Source organism: Episyrphus balteatus, chromosome 1, assembly GCF_945859705.1.
Source record: "Episyrphus balteatus chromosome 1, idEpiBalt1.1, whole genome shotgun sequence".
Taxonomy (NCBI): domain Eukaryota; kingdom Metazoa; phylum Arthropoda; class Insecta; order Diptera; family Syrphidae; genus Episyrphus; species Episyrphus balteatus.
The window spans coordinates 22,759,221-22,786,267 of NC_079134.1; the positions used below are offsets into that span (position 1 = coordinate 22,759,221).

The 27,047-nt window shown below is 30.7% G+C and overlaps 1 protein-coding gene across 1 annotated transcript in view; it reads right to left on the reverse strand.

Annotated features, from left to right (window-relative positions):
- Positions 1-27,047, reverse strand: part of LOC129914413 (protein dachsous) — a 231,187-nt gene that overhangs the window by 50,207 nt on the left and 153,933 nt on the right. The window contains exons 2-5 of the mRNA XM_055993664.1: positions 19,850-20,030; positions 19,145-19,639; positions 10,340-10,518; positions 8,697-9,518 (exon numbers count right to left, since the gene is read on the reverse strand). Coding sequence (XP_055849639.1) covers positions 8,697-9,518; positions 10,340-10,518; positions 19,145-19,639; positions 19,850-20,030 — 1,677 coding nt within the window. The remainder of the gene's footprint in view (positions 1-8,696; positions 9,519-10,339; positions 10,519-19,144; positions 19,640-19,849; positions 20,031-27,047) is intronic.

The following is a 27,047-nucleotide window of genomic DNA, read 5'->3' on the forward strand; positions in this document are numbered from 1 at the left end:
GGTGCACATCATATATATATATGACCTTGAAAGTTTAATTTTCAACTTTTTTTGCCCAAAATTTGACTTTGAAATCCATTATTTCAAAAAGTATTGATTAAAATAACTTGATTTAAAAACTAATATTAAGTGTAATATTCTGCCTTTTGAAAAATGTATCAGTCATACCTGTAAGTGTTGCCGTCGTTTTTAAATAATTTTTTTTTTATTTTGAGTTACTTTTTTAGAAAATTGCCCCTCCCTCCTAAACGGGGGGAGATAGACCCCCCTTTCCATAGTAAAAAATGCTTCTATTTAACTCCTCTACAAGAATCCGTTACTAATTTTAACCGCCTAAGTTATCGTAAATTCCTCAAAAAATATAAATTCAAAAATAAAAATCTGAACCAAAAATGGTTTTCTTAGGCGGAGAAAATTAGTAACGGATTCTTGTAGAGGAGTGAAATACAAGCATTTTTTACTATGGAAAGAGGGGTCTATCTCCCCCCGTTTAGGAGGGAGGGGCAATTTTCTAAAAAAGTAACTCAAAATAAAAAAAAAATTATTTAAAAACGACGGCAACACCTACAGGTATGACTGATACATTTTTCAAAAGGCAGAATATTACACTTAATATTAGTTTTTAAATCAAGTTATTTTAATCAATACTTTTTGAAATAATGGATTTCAAAGTCAAATTTTTGGCAAAAAAAGTTGAAAATTAAACTTTCAAGGTCATATATATATATGATGTGCACCGCTGAGGCCTGCCAGACCAAGATTTTCTTACTTAGAATGCTAAAAACTACCACTGTACGAATTTTCAGCCTTACAAGAGCTACCTTAGTCAAATGTGCCACTAGCTCTCGTACTATAAGAAATAGTGTGAATTAGAATTCATCAAACTGTTTGAGATAAAAAATAAACTTTGGTTCAAATTTTAAATCAGAATAATTTAAATGGTGTATTTTATCCATAGATTTATTGTGTATTTTTCAATTTCAAAGGGATAATTTTCACCAAAAACAGATCATTTAATATACCACTAGTGCCATTTATATACCAAAATCGGTATATTTTTTTAACCACCGGAGTTTATTTTATACGAGAAAATGGGGTATTTTTTATATTCAAAATGCATATCACGAAAGTGCAAAAAATACACCAAATATTTTGGTGTATCTTAGACTTTTGTGCTACTTGAGTTCCACTTGGAGAACTGTCAGAAGAAGCCCAGGAGTGCAAAGTTAAAGACCACAAGAAGTACAGATATCAAAATACGTGCAAAGTTTCAAGGATTCGGCAGAATGAAGACCTATTTAACATGCTTGCAACCTCATCGGATACACCTATTTCTTCCTAAAGGCATGTAAAAAACCAAAAAGATCTGCAAGAACAATGCTCTCCAGAAATGATGAGTTTATTACAAATTACCCCGGACTTAGATGATAGTTTTAAAGAAATCTAGTGTTTTTTATGTTTTAATTTGTTACTTTTATCTTTTTCCACTGTTTGACTTGTAATATATCACTGAAATACATTATAAATGTACTCTTCTATAAAGAAAAATAAAAAAATTGCATAAAAATAAAAAACAAAAAAAAAATACTTTTCTCCCCACTGTTTCACTCGAATTGGTTCCTTTCCTTTTTCCCCACTGTGTCACCTAACTCAGATTACTTCAGAAATTGATTTTTGACGATTGTAATCAAAATACCATTATGTTTACAACCTTATCTAAAACTTCTTATTTTAACACCAAATTCTGAAACACCCTGTAAAATTTTTTTTTTGAAACTTACAATTTTCATAGCCTTGGAAATTTCCTTCAAGATAAAAAAAAATTGTGGCGATGTCTTTATTTGTTTAGAAAATATTAATTTTGCAAGCAAAAAAGTCAAAACGGGCCACTGTGCGCCTTAAAAGTTCTTCTCAAGTTCTATAGCAGTACAAAAATCTATCATGATAATTTACTATTTAATAACACTGGTCGGCAACGAAAAAAGAGCTTTAACCAAACCATACTTTTCCAAAGGATTTTTGCGTGCTGATTCCGAAGTCAAAATTTCACTGGCACGTCACGTTTTCGAAATATTTGAATATTAACAGGTCAAAATTGGGTTTTTTTTTGTACTTTTGGCGTTGAATTTAATCACCGTTAATTTTTTTTTTTTTTTTCAAAACTATTAATGCAATCTCCAAAAGCCATATCCTTTTAAATATGTTAATTTTTTTTTTTAATTATTTTTTTTTTCTAAAAGATAATCTAAGAGATATGTAATATCTCAAAATCCTGGTGGTTAAAGTAACATACGGTTTTTTGAAGCAGATTTGAAGTAAATTACAGTTTTCGACTCTTGTTTTGGATAAAAAAAATAAGCAAAATATTACGGAAAAATATATATTTTAGATCAAACGTCAAAAAACATTTCATTCAAAATTAGTTTATGGGAGTTTATAGCGAAAATAATGATGAGCATAGCTCAAAAACTAGACGTGTTGGAATAAATCTGTAAACAGTAATAAAAATCACCTTACAGAGTTCTTGCTCCCGACTTTTTTTTTTTTTTTGGTTTTTTGCAGACCAGTGTTATTAGGAGAAGATAACATAAAATTAGAACTGGAAATCTGTGAAAAAAAAATTGGTTTTCTGTAGAGTCAGTTGCACGCTTAGGCTCAGGTGGAATTTGACACTTTTTTGTGCTTGCAGCCGATTTTTTACCGATTTAGAAGAAGAAGAAAAAAAAATATCCTCGCTTCAAGTTGAGTAAAAATTTTTATGAAATTCATATTCTTTGCAATAAAATTAATGTTTTTAATAAATTTTGAACTAACGAGCTTAATGCATAAGCAATTTTCATTTTTTAAGTCAATATTATAAGATTTTCAAAAAGAAGATATAATCACTTAAATGCCAATAAACCCAAATATTTCTGCTAACGCCTTAAGCCACCCTCAAATTTGGAATAAATAACCTTTTCATCGGCAAAACTGCAACCAAAACCAAAACTAGCAAGACAGAGCAAGATAGATAGAAAGCAATGGACCAGGTAACGCAGGGGAACCCTCCGCATGAAATTCCCCGTTTAGAGTTTGTATATGACCGCTTGACTGGTTATTTTTTTTTCTTTCATTTTTGTTGTTGTAGTTGTAGGCCAATGTGCATACCGCATGCTTGTTTTGGGTCTCAGTTAACTTGGTTAATTTTTTGTCTGTCATTTTTGTCTTGTTGTTGTTGTTGTAGTTTTGTATTTTGTTGCTATGTTCTAACTGACTGCTGCCGCTATTGCGCTGCGCTTTCCTCTGGAGGCTCTCTCCTATAAAATTCACCTCATGGCCATATTTCGTCCCATTTCTTCTGTCATCAGGGGGACAGTATACACTATATACCTTATAGCAAAGTCAAGCCAGCATCTTAGCTCAGCGGAGGTATATGTAAATGAGTTACGAGCCTTTGATGGAGTTGTAACCACGATTTGTATATAGTAGTTTTGTGCAGCAGCCAACAGTATCAAAGAGAAGAGATGAGAAGCTCTTGTGCCACAGCAAGTAGTAAACAAGCCAAGCAGCTAACAGAGCGCGGGACAAAAAACAACAAAAAACAGAAAACAACAATCATGTGAATCTAGGAAGCGCGCTTTAGCATACATATAAGCTAGCTATAAGCTTGCGGTTCGCCTTGATTGAAATAAGAGAACGAAAAATAAAAACCATGTTCCGTCTTAAGCAAAAAAGGCCAAGCTGCTGTATAGCTAACTAACATTGCGCATTTGATGTCGTCGTCTTTTCTTCGTCGTATAGTCGTCGTCGTTGAAGTCATCCAAGTTGGAGTCTTTGTTGTTTTTGGTTTTTTTTTTTTTTTTATTATTTTTGTTAGTCTTTTGGATGTGTAACGGATTCAGCGGGAGCAACGACGGAACGACGGATGTTGATACTAATACCGCCGCTGCTGCTCCAGAGGACACACATTTTCTAGTAACCTCTAAACGAATTTATGCAGAAATGCTCAAGTCAGGCAGTAATAGGTCTTATTTTCTCTCTCTCTTTCTCCCTCTCTCCCTCTCTCTCTCTCTCTTAATGGGTGGTTTTTGTGTCTTTTTGATGTTAAGTCATCTTGTTAGATGGTTGTTTTTTGTTTGATTCTATGCTTGCCCAACATACTGTATCTCTAAATACTGTCATAAAAGTATAATGAAATGTAGAATGTCTGTCCGCGTCCGCGTCTGCGCAAGCACAGTTTGGTAACATATACTCTCATGGTGCAACGGGAACCGTTGGTTTTTTTTTTTTTTTTTATTTTGCCTATGCAACGGATGTGATCGCATTCAAATGCGCGCATGACTTCGTTTCTGGTGATCCCTCATTGACCCTCATTCAAGGAGGAGGTATGTACTTTTATTCTATCTCTCTCTCTCTCTCTCTCTAAGCTTTTGGTACTTCTTGTTTTTTGACTTTGGTCAAAATGCAGGTTTATATTCTTATGTGTGTGTATGTATAACCTACCTACGTTTTGCTAGTTTGGTATGATAATAATTGTATGGGGCTTATACCTAGTTTTTGGGGATAAAATTATGTGAGAGAACTTATGAAAAGTGGAAGTCGAGGTCATATATGCGATTAGCCAAAATTAGCCAAGGAAACTTGGAATTAAATTTTTTGATTGGATTCATGAAATTGTATTACAAGAAAGAGCACAGAGGAGTTTGAACAAATTCCTTTAGAGGAGTGAAATATGAAGATCATAGAACGTACTTGCATTTTATAAATTTGAGAGTTCTGCTATTTGATTTTTGTAAGTGGGATTATTTCCATCTCTGATTTGGACAAATCTGAAATAGATTTTGAATAGAAGAATTGATGACTTACGGGAATTTATATATATATGTAAAATAGAAAAAAAAAAACATTTTTCTTAAATGTTGCAGTTTTGTTTTCTATTGTTGTATAGTGAACTTCAGCAACGTTATAACAATATAACGGTAACGTTATATCTGCATCAAAAGATGTGAAAAACTGTTTAGACCATTAAAAACTAAATTTTCAACTACAGGCTGATGTTTGACTTCTCTTTTTTTCAAAATTCATCGTCCAACTCGAAAGCTTGAAAAATTCATCAATTTAGACTATTGACCAGCTATTAACCTGAATCAAATGCATTTCAAAACTTGTTTATTGCAGACCTTTCACGACCCAAAACCTCATTGATACTTTACTCTCAGTAGTGTGATAAAATAAAAAAAAATATATATAACATTTTTTAATTAAAGCTAGAAAGCTTCACGTTGGGCGCCATTTTCTTTATTTATACAAATGAATGGGAATCGTCAATAGACTATGAAATAATAAAATGTTTAAAATGATTGAAAACTACATTTGACAAAAATAAAAAAAATATAAAACACGACTGTGTCGCACGTATGTACTTGCTCTTGCAGTTCGAAAAAACGTTTTTTAGTTTACTTGCATATTTTAAGAGCTGCCTATATATAGATTTTTAAAGAAATGTTAATGTTGAGTAAGAGCTGACAATTAAGGTCAATTTTTTCTTTTTTTATTTGACTTCTTTGAGAAAAACAAAAAAAATCATGTGTGCAATTCACACGTGGTTGAAGTGAAAACTTAAAAATCATTAAAAAAATCGAAAAAATATAACTTTTTTTATTCCATCACTTTTTTTATATGACAACTTTGAATAAATTTTATACCATCTAAAAGCTTATTGTTTCAGCTCAAAATATTTATACCAACCATGTCTATACAACATCTAAAAAAAGAGCTAGAATTTTTTTTTAACCCAATTAGTTTTCATAAAAAAAGCAAAAGCATCTCTTTTCTCTTCTAACGCCATTAAATCCATTTTTTAAAAGACAATCTATAATAAATTTTATATCATTATTATTTCACCTTTTATATGACGCTTCAATCGTATTTCTACAATACCTACAAAAATAAAATGCACGACTGGGTCGCACGAACTTGCTCTTGGAGTTAAAGTTGCTTAAATTTTTAAGACTTTTTATATAGAAATTTGGAAAAAAAAAATAAAATTCGTTTAAAAAAAAAAAATAAAATAAAATCTGAAATTAAATTGCCCTCCAAAACAAGTATGCAGTTTTGATTCATATATTAACGTGCATTTTTAGAAAAAAAATTTTCAAAATCGTTAGAGCCGTTTTTTAAAAAAACAATTTTTTATAAATAATTTTTTGGAAAAAAAGTTTTAAAATAAAATTGTAATGCCATTTTGTAGAAATTACTAATCAACATCTAAAAACAAAATTTCAAAAAAATTCAATGTCCCGTTTTCGAAAATTTGATTTTTCAAAAAAAAAATTTCAAATTTTTTTTAAAAATCCAAAAATAATATAATAATAAATTATATAAATGCTTCTTCACAAAAAGTTTCGTTGAAATCGAAGAAGCACTTTCGGAGATAATCGGATTTGAAAAAAAACGGTTCTATGGCAGGTACCGTTAATAATGATTTTCAAAAAATTTTTTTTCATTGAAATATAGACCTTAGCTTAAAACTAACATTTGAATTTTTTAAACAAAATCGTTGGAGCCGTTTTCGAGATATTTCAATTTTACTAAAATCGATATATGACAAGTACCGTTATTTTTGGTCCAAAAAAATTAATTCCAAAAACCCCTCTGTAGAGTCGCCAAATAACGCTACATACCAAGTTTGACATTAATCGGTCTATCCGTTTAGGCTGTAGCTCCTTATACAGACAGACAGACAGACAGACTGACAGACAGACAGACAGACGGACTTCCGGGACCCACTTTTTTGGCATTGTCTACCATCGTAATGTCATGGAAAAATGTTATCTCAACTTTTTTTTTTGTACGAATGCATAACTTGATATATAGTACCTATATCGCAAGTAAAAAGTTAGAATTTTTTAAAGCCAATCATGTCGAAATTTCAAACTGAGATTACGGTACTTCCTCTACTGCTGGCTGGTCATCATCGGCAACAAATCTTCACAGGTGTTTTGAGGTGTTTTTCAATTAAAGATTATATAACTTGTAGAGCACGTACCGTCATGTGTGATAAATTAAATGAAAGGTAATATTATCAGCATGCCTTTTAAAGTTAAATAAATTTGTTATGTGATCTAGATCAAAAGATATAACGTGTTTAGAAAAAGAACATATTTTCACCGTTATCTCAGAATTTTGAATATGAAATTAATTGAAATTTTTCACAATCATAATTTATTTAATTACCTATCTACTGTATAAATTTCATTTTTCTATCTATTAAAACAAAAAAGTTATGATCAATTGATTTTTCGTGTCGCTTTTTCGTTTCATCTTGTTTCAAATCACTACGATACTAAAGAAGTTTTCACTTCAAAAAATGCAGTTTTATTGCAAATGCCTTTTAATACTACGTCTGTAAAGTTAAATCAAGCTGTTTACGAGTTATTTGTTATAACTTAAAAATTTTGTATGGGAGGTTCACTTTCTAAGTGAAATATAAAAAAAAAATTTCAGAATTCTATAAAAATCATCTGCACCAAATTTAAAGAAAATCCGTTTACGTTAAGGCTGTGGAAATGTGTACAGATGGACGCACAGACGCAAAGACAGACAAATTTTTTTTTGACACGAAACCAATACTTGCCCTATATAGAGCAAGTTAAAAATTACGTTGGGCGCCATTTTGCCGATTTGTTTCTTCTTATGACATCTCTACTAGTAACTTCTTTTTCATATCCTGTGGTCCAAGATTTTGCTCAAAATTGTGATATATAATAAAACTTAAGGATATAGTTGATAAAGATCATAGCAACAAAGGTTTTTGAGACTTTCTTTAAGAATTCTCTTAAAACAGTACCGAAAATGGATATAGTTGGTACCCAATTAACAGTTTGCGTCTATAAGGAGCTTTTAAGAAAATACTATGGTAGATAGTTAAAGATGCAAAATTGTTACAAGCTCAGATTTCTCCAACTTCTTGTCTAGCTAAGAATTGCTTTCACCGAGTTGCTTCTAAAAACACTAATATTGATCATATTATGTTTTATTTTTCAAACAAATGTTCCACAAATTCAGAATATTTGATAATGATGTTTTCTCATTAAAAAAAAAATACATCTACCGATTTTCAAGTTAATCTTTCTCCGCCACTTACTTTAACTACTGATAGCTTGTAAAAATAACCATCACTTAAAAAAAAAAAAAAACATGAAATATTTTCTCAGGATCTTTTGAAATAGGTATTCAGGTCATTCAGAAGAAAAAAAAAATACAAGAAGAAAAAAAAATTCTTTTCGTGACGTTCAGTTCATTAGTGAAGTGATTTTTCTACTTCTCACCGATCGATGTCACTCACCTATAAGTTAAAATAAAAAAAAGCCAAACACACACCTCCCCCGCATGTATGTCATTAGTTCTTGTTTAATCTAAGTTGTAGGCAGAAGATGTATACATATATGAAGCTTGTCCACTTTTATATCTTACCGGAAAAATCTGTTTAACGCAAAGTCAAGAGAAAGAGAGTCTTCAGAGGGAAAAAGCATTTCTCTTTTCCCCTAAAAAACCTACATAGTTTGTTGTTAAAAAGGTACCATATTGATTTTGTATAAAATATCTTTAGGCAAAAAAAAAAAGGAAGATCTTACATAAGACTTTTTTTTTTGTATAAATAAGGAAGAGATAGGGGAAAAAGGCTTTTTTTTTTTTTAGTTAGGTTTTTGACTTACCTGCGAGTTAATCGGCATCGATTCCAACACCTTAATTGAATATTCATTACGCTCGAAGACCGGCGGATTATCATTAACATCTTGTACCTCGACGAGAATAGTTAAATTAGCCGATAATGGTGGTTCACCAGAATCGGTTGCGGTGACAATTAACGAATGCCGTTGTGATGTCTCATAGTCTAAATGTCGTGACAATGTTAAATGTCCGGAACGTGAATCGATGGCAAACAGTTGAGCTTGGTTCATGCTCGTAGTAGATGGTTGTACTAGATGATGCCGCTGCTGCTGCTGTTGCAGAAGTTGCTGTTGCAAGTCTAGTGGCAATGAGTTGGCCATAAGATAACTACTACTACCACCCATTCCATACAATTGTTGTTGTTGTTGTTGTTGAGATCCAGAACCAATTTGATTGTGATTACCATTTCGAATGGAATAAAGTCGCCCCCCACCACCACCGTTACCATTCAAAGATGATAAAAGTGACGATGAGGACGAGGATGTCAGCGATGATGACGATGCTGCTGCTGATGATGATAATGATGAAGCAGATCCAGATGCAACTCCTGGCGACATAAACATCGATGAGCCACCGTACATCGCTGCTGCCGTTGCTGACGTTGTCACATTCAGATGTGGCGATGGCATTGAACCAATCATTGTTAGACTGTATGTGACAATGCCACTTTTGCCAGAGTCCTTATCGCGGGCGTGAGCAGCATACAGTGGCGTACCAAGTTCGACGTTCTCCGGCACCGAGATACGGACCATACTTGTCTCGAATTCGGGCGGATTGTCGTTAACGTCTTCGATATCGATGTTGACCTATACGAAAAAAATAAAAAAAAAACAAATAAACAATAAAAAAAAAAAAATATTCACTGTCGTGAGTCGTTTTTCTAAAAAAAAAAAAAAAAAACAAAAATTGCCACAAAACAGTTTTCTTCGAAATCCTTGCCAATGCAAGAAATTGCGCGCACACAATTGCTTAATTAACATACGTCCTAAGTATTTTAATTAGGATTGCTGCATTCGGATTTGCGGGATCATCGAATCGGGTTCCATGGGTGGATTTTTGCTTCTCTTCTTTGTGTCTGAGAGAGGTTTCTTCATTTGGATCTCCTTTCAAGATCTCGTTTGTTTTCATGGTCAGTGTGTGTGGTGGATTTACCATCGCCATCAAGGTGCACTCCATAGGGCAAACAGTTAAACAGAAAAATTTTAAATCACGTTTGTGTGATAATGATGCCAAGGAGAGCGAATCTCCTTCTCTCAAAAGAAAAAAAAAAAAAAACATAAAAGTCGAGAGTTGGCAAAATAGCTATATACAAAGTAGCTTTTTTTTTGTATATATAAAAAAATGCCACACCACATCTTTGTACTATTTAACTCCTTATTTAGGAGAGCCAGAAGTCATTCTACAATTCAGGGAATTTCATGGTGGGAAAGCATCTTCCCAGTGGAGGAGTGCTCATTTTGAATTTAATGTGCAGACGAATTCTATTGTGAAATGAGTTTGTATTTTTTTTTTTTTTTTGATGCCTGACTAAGATTGAAAGATATCTTATTTTTAGCATCTTCTTAAAAATTGTATAGAGTTTTGTTTTTTTTTTTGTTTTTTTGTTTAGAGTTCAATGAAACTTTACCTGAGTATGTCCATAAGCTGGTGGATCACCACTTTTTGCTTGTATATTTAATAGAACTTGTGGTTTAGCTTCATGATCTAATGGTTTTGCTACACGAATGTCACCAGAATTTTTGTCAATGCTGAAATAGTCATCGGGATCACCGGTGTAGATGGAATAGCTGACAACGTTGCGGCTTCCTGGAATGTAAAAAAAGAAAAAAAAAATATAATTATTAGAATTCTAGCTAAATTGAAAGCAAATAAAGTTAAAATGGTTACGCATTGGGCGCCATTTTAGCTATATGGACTATGATATATTATATTTTACATTTAAACAAGAGTACAAATCTTTAAAACGATGCACCAAATTAAAATTATTAAATATTTAAGCTCCATTAATATCATGTTAAGTAAATAAAATTACTTCATATCCTTATGGATAAACAATAACACTCAAAATTACTTTTTAGTTGAAAAAAAAAACGATAAATTAAGTTTATAAAAAATTTCTCATTGGGCGCCATTTACAGAACCTACTTAAACATGACCATGAGCAAAAATTTACTTATTCAGTTGTAGAATATGATCAAGGTAGGAAAAGAATTCTAAAAATTTAAAACAAAAATAAAACGAAAAGCACTTGACGTTGGGCGCCATTTAAGTTTTATCTTGTTAAAAACCTATGAAGATTTGGTGAACTTTGAAATAAAAAAGATGAAATAGTAGAGTAACTAAAGCAAATTATTAGGGAACCCGGCCGAACAGCTCTGATTTTGACGATTTTTTTTTTCAAACGTAGGTAATTAAAAATACTTTAAAGTTTTTGTTTTTTAAAATTAAAATTAAATTTTTTTTTAACAAAACCATTTTTTTTTTGCTTAAATTTCATAAAACAAATGATAGCAAAATATTCTCTAGGTAATTTAAGGAAAATATATAAAAGGCAGTAAGGGACAATCTTCCATCGTTTAAGCGATAAATGCAATTTTCTAACATTCTGACCTCAAACACAAAAAAAATATTTTGAAAACAACGGCAAAACCTACAATATTTTAAAATACATTTTTAAAAAGCCAGAAGCTCATTCTTATCTTTTAAATTTAAATCCACTACATTTAATCAAGATTTTTTGAAAAAATGGTCCTCAAACTCAGAATTAAAAAAAAAAAATGTTATTAAAAAAATTTAAAATATCTTTTTTCCAAACTTTTTCTAATAAAATATGAATTTATTTTAAAAAAATTTTTGGTCATAAATATTATCAGTTGAATTTCGAAGCAAAAAAGGTAAAATATATCACACTTTTGAAAAAAAAAAATGAAAAATAACTTCAATTTCAATGGTTTTTTTTTATTAAAACTGAATTTTTGCATTGAAATAATTAATTTTCTCAAAGACTGTGGTAAATAGGAACTTTAAATTTTTGCTATTTAACTTTCAACAGTAAGGGTTATTAAATGAATAAAAAATAAATTTATATTTAGATGTTGAACTTTAAAAAAAAAATAAGTTACATTTTTTTTTCAAAACTTTTTTAAAAAAAGTTCTTCCAAAATGAAATACTTTTTAATTTTTTTCATAAACCGTAATACATATTGACATTTCCTTTTATAATTTGAAATCATAATAAATGCGGCCAAAAAAATTTGAAAATAAATGCATTCTATATTACGACCAAGCTTAAAAAACGACATGTTAAAATTTTTTCAATAATTTTTTTTTTCAAAAATCTGAAATCAATAACCATTCTTTCAAAAGCCGTTCATTCAATTAACTTAATTTTAATTTTACATATATGACTAAGCTTCTAGCTTTTAAAAAATGTATATTTGAATATTGTAGGTGTTGCCATTGTGTGCAAATATTTTTTTTTCTTAAATCTATAGACTTTAAAGTATTTTTAATTACCGATGTTTGAAAAAAAAGATCATCAAAATCTATGCTGTTCGGCCGGGTTCCCTAATATTGCCAATTTTTGAGCTTTAGTTACTCCACTAAAAGCAGGACTGAAAATCACTAAATACAATTATAAAAATAGTTTTGTCTATTACAAGAAATATATTGTTAATGTCATGAAACTATTGAATATCATTATCATTGAAAAAAAATAACAGAATTTTTTTTTTTTTTTGACAATATCACAGTATAAAAAAATTCTTCTAGATATGAACTTAACTATCAGAAATCAAGCTGGTAGTCCATACAAAAACAAAAATCATTGAAAAATTAAAGAAAATAATTTTTTCAATAACTTCACATTGGGCGCCATTTTCTCTTTTTATTCTTAATGGCAATGCATTTTCAATGAACTATGTTACATTAGAAAGTAAATCAGAATTGAAAATTTTATTTTAATGTATGAATATCTTTGAAAATTGAAAGTTAAGAAACATCGGATTTTTGGGCGCCATTGAAAAAAAAATTGGGTTTTAAATAAAAAATACCAAACAAATCAACAATCAATATAAGTTTTAATTGACATAAAATTTTGTTTTTTTTTTTTAATTAATGTAGAATTCTACGTTGGGCGCCATTTTTGCTAAACATTGTCTTTTAGAAATTCCCGTTGGGTGCTATTTATGCCATATACAAAAATTAAGACTGAATATAATTTCTTAAGGGCTATCTCTTTCTTATACGTCATTTTATTTGTCATGTTGTATACCATTTTCGTTTGATGATGCGTATGTAATAACATGAAATATCAAAAACAAATTCATGTTGGGCGCCATTATCTCTAAATACTTCTAGATGACTTTAAAGTGTCTAATGATTATGGAATATCGAATCGAAAATATAAAGTATATACTTGCAGAAAATAAAATAAACCCCAAATCCTAGAGCTCCACATTGGGCGCCATTCTTATTTTAATCAAATGAAAATATTTTCACAAAAAGCATCTTCTATAGCTATATGCAGAATGATTTTGATCGCTCTGTCAATTCTATCCCCTGGGTAGATAATTACACTTTAAATTCTATTGTTTAGAATAATATGCTTTTTTCTAATTAGTTCAATGAACAAAAAACAACTAGACTTGACAAAATAAATGGCAAGAAATTGTTGGCATAAAACAATGGTTGTGAAAAATTAATACCTAACTACCTTCAATTGAAGCAAACTGTTTATTGTTTTTACTAGATTTGGTTGGGCTAGTTTGAAAATGCTTCCCACAATTTTTGGACCTAATTGCAATTGAAGTGGGTAAAAAAAGAGACAGTCAGCTTTTTTGATAACGTTCTTTTATCTATAACTTTAATACAAATATATAAAATACAAGAATAATTTGACCATTTTCAATATCAAAATTTATTTGTGCCATTTGATATGTCATATTTCACGTAAGAACAGATATCAAATTATGATTTTATACTGTTTGGGGTTTATGTAGGGTAATCGTAAATGCTATGGAATGTCATATAGAAATGTACAAAATAATGAAAGTCCTTAAATAGAACCTTGTGGTACTTCATGTCCAAGTGAATCGTGTGCAAGTCTTTAAGTTTTCCAGCGATATAATTTTAGAAAACATCAGGGAAGAAGTTCCTTGCTAAGATGTTTTTAAGTCCTCAAGTCAAAAGTCCACAGGAGTTTTTTGGTCAAATTTTGACCCACTTGGGTGGGTTAAAAGTCCGTAATTGGATCATGGCAATTCACTTGATTTACAAAAAAAAAACAAGTACACGTGCACTTTTACATCTTTCCATTGTTGTAAACAATCCCGATGAACAATTTTTCCTTTTTTCATTCAATATCACAAATTTAATGTGATAATTCTAAATTTTTGTCCAATTTAATGACATCCAATGAATCATACAAAATAATTTTCACTCAAATAATCTTGCAGGCGTTATAACTTAATATTTCTATAGAAATCACTAATGATCTGCCATTTATGTTCATAACCAAAAAATAAAAAAATGTACTCAACTCCAATTTAACTTAATTTTATATTTGGATTTAATAAATAAGAAAAGTAAAAAAGAATTCAAAAATTTCTTTATTTTTTCGAATTATCTCAATTTAATCTGCGTTGCCACAGAAATGACCAAAAGCGAGAAAGCGACGACGAGTCAAAAAATTGTACGTTCTTCTTGGAAATGTGTCTCTCCTTCAAATTCATCACTGTTCAACAACAAAAATCTTTTCTCTGTGCATTTTTTTATATATTTCAAATGAAGCAATTATTTCCTTCTTTCAATTTCTTTTTTTTTTCTGTTTGGTTTGTTTGATTCTTTCATTCATCTGCTATATATTGTTGAGGAGTTTTATTTTTTTCGGTCATCTTCTTACCGATGATGGTCGACAAAGAAGAACAAAAAAATGCAACCTAACCATTCTTGACTTTAGCCCTAATGGCTTCATATGCACGAAAAAATACAATTTTCATTTTATTCAAATAAACAAACAAACGATGTGATATGTGATGTGGGAGCCATTTCTGAGAGATCATTAAAATTGATTCACCAAACAGTGTAGCGCGTCGGTCGGTGATGAGAGATGGCGGTTTTTTGTTTTTGTCTGTTTGTTTCCTTTTTTGAACTGCGCCATCAAGAAAGAACACACACACAATTACATAGACTGTCAAAAGAAATACTTCCCGGAGAGATCCTTTTTTGCATACATCAACGAGAAGAAGATTTTTTGACAATCTCCTTTCGGTCCATCCACATCCACAAACAAGCCACACGTTGAACGACCCGAATTTGGTCTAAAATCAACATTATTCAGTTTTTTTTTTTTTTGTATGGCCTCTTGAAATTTCACCCAAAATGTCAGACGAACAATGCACAATATTTAAATTTTCATCCTGTCTCTCAAAAGCGCAGATTTTTAGTTTCCAAATCATTGAACTGATGGTTTTGGTTCCATGGAAGACCAAAATGCGATTGGGGTTATGGCCACTTCATGGCTTTGTACCACCTTGGAACTTTTTTTGTATCCAAAAAAACACAAAAAAAAAAATGGGAAAAAAATCGAAGAAGAAAAAAGAAGATTCTTTTGGAATTTCGTTGGTCTCATTTGTGTGTGAAGAAGTGAAGAACAACGAACTTCTTCAACATAGAAAGCTGATGCTGAGCTGCTGAAAGCAATTTATTTGACGAAACACAAAATTGCAGAAAATAAACGAATTTTTTTTTCTGCCGTTGTTGTTGTTTTTTTTTTTTGACAGAGATGAGAGGGATCAGAGAGATGATAATACAAAAACAACAACAAAAAAAATCTATTTGAAAACAACAACAAAATCAGGAAAGAATTGGATTGAAGAAGAAGAAATTGCGACCAAAATTGGTGGCGGCAACTTCTTTTACGCGTGCACCATGGCGGTTACTCGGCTTGGTGCGCTGCAGAAGCCATATCACAATCAATCAATGGCATAACAGAAGAAATGTCCTTTTTTGTGGCTTTTGTCCTACATAGCCCTTCTTCACTCTGTTCGATATTTTATCTTCTGTTGTTTTCGGATGCGCGAAAGATTTTTTATAAAAAAAAAAAAAAAATGGTCAAAATAATTCAATTTTGGAAAAAAATAAAAATACAAAAAAAAAATGGAGAATGAATTTTTTTTGTCAATTATTATAAGAAACAGTAGGTCCTCTCCTTTTTTTTCGGTTTTTCAAGTTTTTCGTTCTTATAACTTTATAGTATCACATTTAAATTAGCAATGGGATTTGTTTATGCAGTTTATTTTAACAGTTATAAATGCAAATGCGGGCTGTTGATGGAAACGAAAACAAAATTCAGAAAATTGGCGTCAACCATAGTGACATGCGTTGACAAGCTGGAAAAAGACAACTTTCAACTGTTTGAGTGCGGCATTTCGGGTAGAACAATTGTTGCTGAAATTCAAATCAGCAATCAGCTCAACTGCTATAATAAGGGTTGTGGTTATACAGAGAATTGAAAAAAACAACCGGGGTAATTGGAAATTTTCTTCAGGCAAATTAACATTCGTGCTGATTTGAATATAATTTTGATGATAAGAAAATTTGAAGTCTATTTTTTCCATTTACTTTTTGGTGAAATTTTTACACTAGCTAAATAAATCCGTTAAAAGATTAATAGGTTCTAAATGATATTTTTTTGGAATTTAAACTGGACGAAAATATTTCCCGATTTTGGAACTTTAAGTTGTACCTATTTTTTGAAGAAAACCAGAAGAGTTTTTTAATACAACAATACTTTTTATATTTTGGGAGCAATACAATATGACAAACAGATTTAATTGCCCAGGTTTAAGTAGGTATGTCCAGGGCATGACAACAAAAATTGGATCATTTTATAAATTAAAACAAAAGTTGTCAAAAATCTCGATTAGAACGAGGTTAAGGCAGCTTTCTGGGCGGAAATGACAGTTAATAATGAAACCAATTTTTTTCGGAATAAGATATGCAATTTTGATAAGGTCACAACATCAATATTTCGTCAAATTCACTTATTCATAGATAAATTTAATCTACAGTGACGACCAAAATTGGTCTAATGTTTCAACCAAAACACTGAAACATGTTTCATGTTGCAAGTTCCATGTGGCATGTGGCATTCAGTATGCAACATGTTGAAGTGCATGTGGCAAGTTGCTTGTGGCATGTTGCATGTGGCATGTGGCAGGTGCTATGTGATATGCAGCATATGGGACTTTTTTACTTGTACACTGTGAACTTCACCGTTAGTAGAAGTAAGTGAAAATATGAGGGTATCAAAATTCGACTTTATAATTTTGGTATTCAAAATTCTGCTTTTCTGTTGTTTTTTTTTTTTTTTATAAAAAAAAACCTTTTTTTTACATTTTTAAATTTATTAATTTTTCAAATAAAATAAAAGAAAAAGAATATTAATATTAATAAAAGTAATCAAATAAGTAGCAAACTTTGCAAATCTTGCTTATATAAGTGAGAGGATGTCTTTACAATTTCAGAATTTTTTTTTTCCTTTTTTTGCAATATTTTGTAGAACAAAATTATGAAAAGCAGAATTTTGGAAACTAGAATTTTGAAAAAATAAATTTTGACCTTGGCGGGCCCCAACCCGGTAGACTCTGTCTGATTATGGCTGATACAATTATTCAAAAATGTTGCATATATTTTTAGGAATAGGTACAATTAAATAAATTAAGAAAAGGATAAAAACCTACGGCCATGACCTGAGCGGCAGAATCTAGAGGAGCGGCAATATTGAGAGGCAACTTAGAAAACCCTACAGATGCTAAATATTCGATAAGTATTCGACTTACACTTACGCTAGAGATCGAGGTTCGATTCCTAAAATTGACACTTTTTTAATTTTTTTTAATCTTAAAGTTGGTATGCCATATTGAAGTAAATGAAGATCAAAACCCAAAACCAAACATTTTTTTTTGAAAACCATTATTAACGGTACCTGCCATAGGACCGCTTTTTTTCAAATCGGATTTTCTGCAAAACTGCTTATTGTATTTCAACGAATTTTACAAAATTTACAAAAGCATTTATATACTTAAAATATAAGCCAAAAAAAAAATTTTGAAAAAAAAATAATTTTTGGATTTTTAACAAATTTTTGAAATTTTTTTTTTGAAAAATCATATTTTCAAAAACGGGACATTGATTTTTTTTGAAATTTTGTTTTTAGATGTAGATGAGTGATTTCTACAAAATTGCATACCAATTTTATTTTAAAACTTTTTTTTTCAAAAAATTATTTACCTATAAAAATTAGTTTAAAAAAAAAAACGGCTCTAACGACTTTGAAATGTTTTTTTCTAAAAATGCACCTGAATATATCAAATAAAACTGCGTACTTGTTTTGTGGGGTGATTTGATTTCAGATATTGTTTTATTTTTTTTGAAAAATGAATTTTATTTTTTTTTTCATTTGTTTTTTTTTTTATATACCTACATTTTGAAAGTTTCTATGTAAAAAGTCTTAAAAACCATATAAAATTAGAAAATTACCTTTAAAAGGCAAAGGAAATGATTTTTTATATGAAAATTTCACGTTGAATCCGGGAGAGGGAAGAAGTAAAAAAAAAATCTAAAAAAATTAGAGAAATCGTTTCTCAATATTTCCAACCGAATGGCGGCTATTCAACTGCATCTCCGTAATAAGAACCGGACATAATTTTTTACATAATTTTGATATCTTAAACTAAAAACCTCGTTTTCGTTGAATTTTAAAAATTTCTGAAAGTAAGAAATGTTTTGTTCAAAACCTGCTGACAATAATGATGTTTAAGGAATTACCCCAACCTGTTTTTCGCTTAGTTTCATTCGATTTCTTTGTCTCGAATTTATAGATTTTATCCAAACCACATAATGGTACTTTGTCAAAAAATCCATTTGAAATTCATAATGTTGCCCACGGAAAAGTTTACTTCTTGAAGGAATTGGTACCAATAATCATTTACAAGTCAACATCTCTCTAGGTATCATGATTGTTTTTGAATTCCTTTAAAGATAGGTAATATTGTGAGTCAGTCATTAGTAACTTTTTTCTCAATTTCAATAAATTACTCCCCACATTCGCATTTCCAATTGCATAACATTTGCTTCAATTAAACATCAAATGATCTTGGTCATTTCCTTAGGTATGAAATTTATGATAAAATAATATTTCTAACATTTGTGGTCGTCTCTTAATTTCCTTTTTTTTTTCTTTCATTCTACTATAATTTCATTTGTGCAAATTAAATTTGAAAAAAAACTTATATTCCAACATCATTATAAGTCGTCAGTGTTCTTTCATTTATAATAAATTATCTTTTTTATTTCCATCGATTTATGATAAAAATGTTAAAAAAAGTAAGAAGAAAAAAAAAAAAAAAATTAATAATGATTCGCTCACCTGAATCGCTGCTCGTTGCCATTACCGAACCAACCACAGTTCCCCTCATCGCATCTTCCTTCACATAATAGTTATATCGCGACTTTTCGAAAATCGGCGGCCTCTGTGTCGAATCAATTATGCTAATGTAAATCACAGCATCTTGTGAAGTTTTAATGCCACCTCCGTCCGTTGCAGAAATATTTAGTATGTAAAAAGGATTAGTCCGTTTGTACATGGCCAACAGATTGAGTCGATGCACGAATACCTCACCGGTCATCTTGTCTATGCGAAAGATATTATCATTATTGCCACTCACAATGCGATAGGTCACTTCGCCATTACGCCCCGAGTCCGGATCGGTGGCTACTACGGACACAACTGGCGTTTCGACGGCCATTGATCCGGTCGATGGGTCACGCAGTGACACATTGTATTCCTTTGGGTAGAATTCAGGACGATTGTCATTGACATCGATGAGTTGGATCTTTACCATGGCCGATGTGCTAAGACCACCTGCAATGCAAATTCGAAAGAAGAAAAGAATTTAGGTTTAAAGTTTGTCTATGGTAATTTTTTTCTTCAATGTGCACACATCCCAAATATACACACTCTTCGTGCGATGGGACTGACAGATGGACAGACGGGATAGGACACGGACAGGTTGGACAGACAGATGGACAACTGTGGGATGTGTGTGCAAATATTCGTAACTCGTATTCTTACCTCGATCAGTTGCAATGACGGGAAACTCATAGGATGAACGCTTCTCATAGTCCAGGTCACTAGAAATGCATATCTCTCCGGATGCGGGGCGTACTTCAAACTCTGTGAGCTGCTTTATACCCTCACCGAGCGTATAATTAACCATTGCATTTACTCCGCAATCTGGGTCACTTGCAGACACCTGTTAGATAAAAAAAAAAAATAGACAAAAAGTTTGAGAGTTAGTTTTTTGTTGTTATTTATTTTAAATAGGTTTTTTTTTTTTGAAAAAAAGGAACCACATTCTCTGTTGGTTATGTGGCTTGTCTATAATAGGTCGGGTCTTAGAGATCATAAATGCTTAAAAAAAATCCACCTCCTCCTACCAACCAAGCTGCTTAAGAGCAATCAACCAAACCCATTTAGCCAGCAGGGCTGTCGTTTTAAACAATCTGAGCAGAGTATTTTGAGTTGAAGTTTGAAATGGAGGAGATTTTTGTAGTTCAAAGGAGTTATCATTGTAATTGTGAGAAGTTTCGTACAAAACAGAGATTTTATCTTTTCTTAATTAACTAACTAGGTTTCTTAATGTGTTTATTTAAAAAAAATAAGCATTTTAGGACAAAAATATTTTTATAGAAACATTATAGAAGCCTTAAAGAAGCTTTTAAGAAGAATCAAAGATGATCATTTTCAAATTATTGGTTTACAGCCTCAAAGCCAAAAGATTCTCCATAGGTTTCCTCGAAATATAATCATTTTAAAACAAATATATTGTTAAAGAAACATTTAAGAAGTCTTAACGAAGCTTTAAATACAATCATTTTCAAATGATTGGCCAAAATGTGAAATACTATCTAAAAACCAGAAGATTCTTCGAAAGGTATGGATTTTATAAGAAATATATTATAAAAGAAGTATTAAAGAAGCATTTAGGAAGCTTAAAAGAAATTCACTCTTGAATTGATGTTTTAGGTGTAAAACAATGCTTTAAGCTTAATTTTTTTTAAATGAACTATGATGAAAACAATATATTCACTTTCAAATTATTGCTTTTGGTGTGAATTACTACTTTGTACGCAATTTAAAAAAAAAAATAATAAGGTAAAATGTTGTTACAAGAATCTTTTCAGAAGCGTTAAGGAAGGTTTAAAGAAGATAATTTTCAAATTGTTGGTGTAACTGCCTAAAAATGCTTCGAAAGCAACGTTTTTTTAAATGAATTAAAATAATATGATACTATATAAACTTAAAAGAAACTTTAAAGAAACCTTAAAGAAGCTTAAAAGGAACTCAATTTGAAATTCTTGCTTTAGGTGTGAAATAGAACTTTAAGCTCAGCTTTTAAGATTAATTAGGATTAGAAAGATTAAAGGAGTCTTAAGGAAGCTTTAAGGAAGGTACTTTCAAATTATTTCCTTAGATGTGAAATACTGCTGTAAATGAAAATTTTCAAAAATGACTTAGTTAAAATACATATTATTAAAGAAGCCTTATTGAAGAATAAAGGAAGCTTTAAAGAAGCTTACTTTCAAAATATTGCTCAAGGTGTCAATTACTGTCTCAAAAGCAACTTTTTAACAATTAATTAAATTGAAATGATATTGAAGAAACTTTAAAGAAGAATTAAAGAGGTTTAAAAGAAGCCTTATATAAGTTTTAAAGAAGTGGATTTAAAAGTTAATGTGAAATTTAAACCCAAATGCATCTTTTTTTTATAATTTAACCAAAAAGAAGTTAAATTATAAGTAATAAACTCATTCCGACAACTCTGTTTTAACCATGTTAATGCTTTGTTGCGCTTTTCAATCTTAAAAAGTTTGCAAATAATTTTGCGATCAATTAAAATTCCAATAGGCGACTATTATACGACTCTCTGGTGGAAGTCTGATGTGTAGCCGGGAGGCGTTATTTGAGTGCGCTTTGTGTTGTATATTGGAAGCCTTCTTAGCCATACCTTACCGACTTGAGTGCAAAGCAAAAAAAAAAAGCTGCGTTGTTTGCATCTTATATATGCAAAACTACATCACTGGCAGTGTTAAATGGTTTTAACACTTCTTTTGGTATTGAAGTGGATGGATTTTTTTTGAGTTTGAAAAAAAATCTAATTTCCATGCAAGACAATATTCCTTCTGTGGACATTCAATATTGATCTTTTTGGGTAGGGTAGGGTAGGATTTGAAGTTATATCGATTGAAGTGTGTAGTTACTAAATAGTGTGTGTGTGTATTTGTGTATATTTATTGCACTCGAAAGTTTATGTTTGTTTTGCAAATGAGAGATTGAAATTGAATGACAATGAATTTGTTTTACTTTTTGTGGTGGAGTTATTTTAAGTTCTAACTTGTTGTTGTTTTAAATGTTTTTTTTTTTTTAGACTGTTGATGGCAATTAATTTTCTTTTGGTATTTAACAATATAATGACTTTTTGTTTGGTAGTGGCGAGCATTTGGTTTAGTCTTGTAAGACGCCAATTGATTTGGACTTGGACGAGAAGTGTATAACCTTTGACTTTGATTAGATTTTTTTCTAAATGAGCTGTTAAAGTTGTCGAATAATAAAATTGATTGTTATTGATTTATTAGACTTAACACTTTATCAATTGGTAAGATGGAATGTTAAAGGTAAAATGAAGGTGGGAGTTTTTTTTATGGAGTGTCAATATCAGATTGGTAATTAACGTAAAGATTGTTTTCAGTCAATATGAATGATTGAAGTGAGCTAAAATAATGAGAAAAGTTGTTAAAAGGCAAGGACACACAACAATTTAACACTTTTATTTAACATAACTAGATGCATAAAATTGAAAGTCTTGTAAAAAAAATTGAGTAAGGTTAATATTGAACTGTCAAACCATGACTACTAGTACTGTTTCTTTTTAATACATCTAAAGGGAAAAACAAGAACAAACAAATACACTCAAGGAAAATCCATTCGATTTTACTATTTTTCTCAATGATTTTCTCTCAAAGGAATAATCTTTTTTAAATACCTAATTTTTATAAAGAAACGTTTTAGTAGCCATAACAGTAAGATTTTGAGAAATAAAATCGACTGAAAAGGTAAAGTATCTTATGTCAATTTTGATGATTTTTCAGGAGAGCAAAAAAACACTTCAAAGCTGCCTCCCAAAAATTCTTTCAAGTGTAGATTTAATTTTATAAAACATTTAGATGTCAAATTTTATGATCTTTTATATTAAATTTACATCTTAAGTCGACTTAAGATATTTTACCTTTTCAGTGTTGATTGATAATATCTCGACTGAAAGGTAAAGTATTTTATGTCAATTTTGATGATTTTTCAGGAGAGCAAAAACAAACTTCAAAACTGCCTCCCAAAAATTCTTTCAAGTGTAAATTTAATTGTATAAAACATTTAGATGTCAAATTTTATGATCTTTTTTATTAAATTTATTTCAAAAAGATATTTTTAATATTTTTCCCGTTATAACGACTTAAAAACGTTAAATATGACTTAAGATAGTTTCGCTTTTCTATAAATTGTATTTTATATTAATTTCCAACATCTTAAGTTTACATAAGATGATGTGCCTTTTCACACTCTTTCGAAATTTTCTAAATTATTTCATCTTATGTCAACTTAAGGATGACAACATAAGATAATTTAAAATTTCACAATAATAAAAAAAGTCTTAGCCCAATATAATCTTAAGTCTACTTAAGGTTTTTAATATGTGTTTTTTGAACATAAGATGAAATTGTTTTTGTGCATAAAAAAGCAAAGGGGTGAGATAGAAAGATGCCGATAAGACAGAACTGTAGGCCTTTAAGATGGCACTGGAGGTTCAACAAAAAAACGCGAAACATCTTAAGTCGACTTAACATAATTTACCTTTTCAGTTTTGATTGATAATATAATTCGAATGAAGCAGCAATTTTTCAAAAATGGTTTTAGAAAAGGTCATTACGAATTTTCCAGGAGAAAATTATTTTAGAAGTTTTTTTAAAAACAATTTTTATAATTTTAGTTCAATTTGAAAATTTAAATGACCTGTAGTCCAAATATGCGTTTCGGCCAGACCTAACTGTTGGGCTCATCAGTTAAATGCAATCACAACAAAAACATTACTGTTAAAAAAAGAGCCAAGTTCTCCTATGTTTGAAATTATGCTGGCACAAAAAGTACTGAGATGTAAAAGTGTACCAAGTTCTAAAGTTTGGGTTCAAATTCGTATCAATAAAATTTTGATTGTTCCCTTAACAATTTTTCTTTTAATTACCGATTTTTAAAGTTATTTCAAAAATTGGTAGAATAATAGGGAGATAGGGACCAGAATTTAAAAATCTATTATAATAAAAATAAGTTTTGTACATTTGGCAATATAGTGTAAAAATGTATTGGTAACCATCAATAGCAAATATTTTATTTACCAGTACTGGATTATGATGTTTTTTTTTTCTGATCGAACTCTGATTAAAAAACTCACAATGTCTCACCTTTGTTTAATTAAATTGATTAAGCTTATTATTTGCAGTTGTAAAGTCTAAGTTGTAAGAATTAATATAGCTTTATATTTCGAAACTCTTAATTTTTTAAATAGTTGAAGAAAATAATTTATTTTTTTCTAAATGAAGCAAAGTTGAAAAATATTGACATTGAAAAAAATACATTGGCTCAAAATTGCAAAGATTTAAAATTTTTAAATAAAAAGCATTTTTATAACCCTCGGGTCAAGATTATTCGCACTTAACATTTTATCGACTTATCAAGCCCAACGATAAACAGGAAGTAATTTCTACCAAACACGAACCAACACATAAAGGTGAACAAATTCTACAAAAGAAACCGCGATTCTAATAAAATTACTTCGAGTTGAGCTTATATCTTTATCATTTTGATTTTGAAATCTCACCACAACAACAAAAAAAAGTAATCACCTTCTCATTTAACAATGACATTAAATGAAAAAAAAAAATCAAAGAAATATCCGAAAAAAAAAACTTAAATCGTGCTCATGCATTTTATAACATTACCCATAACCAATTTAGCCACAGCCTCAGCCAAATGCCATAAGGGCATGTAAAAATCAAACCATTTAATGCTTAATAGCATTGGGCCAAGTTTAAAAGCAAAGGAAAACTCTCAAAGGCAATCAGAGGCAATTATTGCGGCAGTGCTACCAAGCAAATTGAACAACAATACGCCGCCAAATACCATACCCGACATATAACGGACGAACGGGCTAATATGTGATGGGCCCAGGCGAGTTCGGCTACGGCTATGGACTTCAAAAAAATGAAGTTGTCAAAATTATAATTTGGTCGAAAGGCCTTACACAAACTTTGAAAAGTGGGTTCATGAACACTGTGCACACCACACAGCTTCTGAAGACCATCCCCGTAAATTTTCAGTTCGGGCCAAATCCAACACACTTACCATATTAATGCGCACAATATTCCCGTCGTTCGTCCGTCTGTCCGTCCGTTCGTCCTAATGTGCGAATAATTTCTCATTCTTTATTCTTCTGCGCACAGGCAAGCTTTGTACCATCACTGCGCCATGGTAATTTGCATCTCTCTGACCGCCAAGATGAACTTAACACCTGACCATATTGACTACCCAGTATGGGGCTCTCGATTATACAAAATGGTTGAATCGCAATCGCATCGCCGCAAAAATTTGTTGAGCAAGCGTTTGAGTAATATTTTTGACTTTTATTATGCAATTGACCACCCACACAAGAATTGATTTGAAGACCTCGAATTCCAATCGGGCTCACATTGTAGTCCATATAAATTGCAATTTAAAGGAACCCAACAAAAAAAAAATTGAACCAAACTCGAGCTACATTTTAAGGACAACGAATGCCGATGGACGACGACGGAAGGTACTTACTCCTCTCTCGTTCTTCCTTAATCCAATTAAAATAAATCACTTCTGTCCCGTTTTTGTGAAATTTTTTGGGTATAGAACATTTAAGGCCTTGCGCACAGAGAGATGTGAAGAAAAACCCCAAAAGCGCCTATATGCGCTCATTTTTATCCGCTTATAGCCTGGAATGTAATTTACTGTTTGGTTGGTCGTCATCGTCTTTTCATATCGATGTTACACCGCTGCAAGCTCATATTCAGTTTTTATGGTGTGCCACATCAGCCACACTGCATCATCATCATAACATACAACAAAAATATATATAAATTTTTTGGCTAGAGGGCCTTCACATTATACATATTTTGAACGGGTGCCCCATCATTCAAATTTTCGGGGATTAATTTGTGGTCGTTAAGGATGGGTTTATGGGTGAATAAGAGGGCAATAAAAAATGCACGCATTCAACTATAGGTACATACATAAATATGCAACACATTCAAGGAGCATTATTATACTGTGATGATGACGAGAGAAAAAAGATGAATTGACAGGGCAGGGATTTTGTTCCAGTTAAGTGCTTCGTGTCGGAGCTTTAAGAATAAGAAAAAATTTTAAATAATAAAAAAAAATTTAAGAAAAGATCAAAAATTTTAAGTCAAGAGTCGTTAGGGAAACGATGACTACTTTTTGAGAACTCAATTTGGGTTGCAAACGACGACGACTTCTCAAATGACAACCAAAGTTATATGTTAATTTCAGGTTTCGAATTGAGGTGTTTTTGGTTGATTTATTTTTTTTTGTTTTGTGGTTTGAAACGATTAGTGTGAAATTTTTGAGGGTTTAAAGTGTTCTCATTTATTTTAATAAAGGGTTCAAGAAGTAGGTAACGATTGATTTTTTTAAATCACAAATTTCATATGTAGATTTTTCAAAAAGGTTAATATTTTTGCTCAAAAATATTATATTTTTTTAAGTGTATTGAAGTAGGATCAGTTGGTTATAAGAGAGTTAATAATAAATAAAATTTACTTTTATAGTACTTTTAAGATCGGTTTAAAAAATATTTTTTTTTTTCAAAATCGATAGGTACCTAGGTATATGAAACTGGTTTGGGAAAATTAATTTTCAGCTGAACTGGCTACAATAGTTGAGAATTCAATGGAATAGCCATACAGCCTTCAATTCTACCATTCTTTTCAATTTTTTCAGTGTATACAAACTTAATTAATTCAACCATTTCTGACCATATCCTAAACTAAAATAAGAAGGTTCGCACTTCAGCTCTTTTGTTTAAGTTATAACATTAGTATTTTCGATTTAAAATTTTTTTTTTTTTAATATCTTTATATCAACATTTATGAAGATGGTTAATGAACTGTAATTT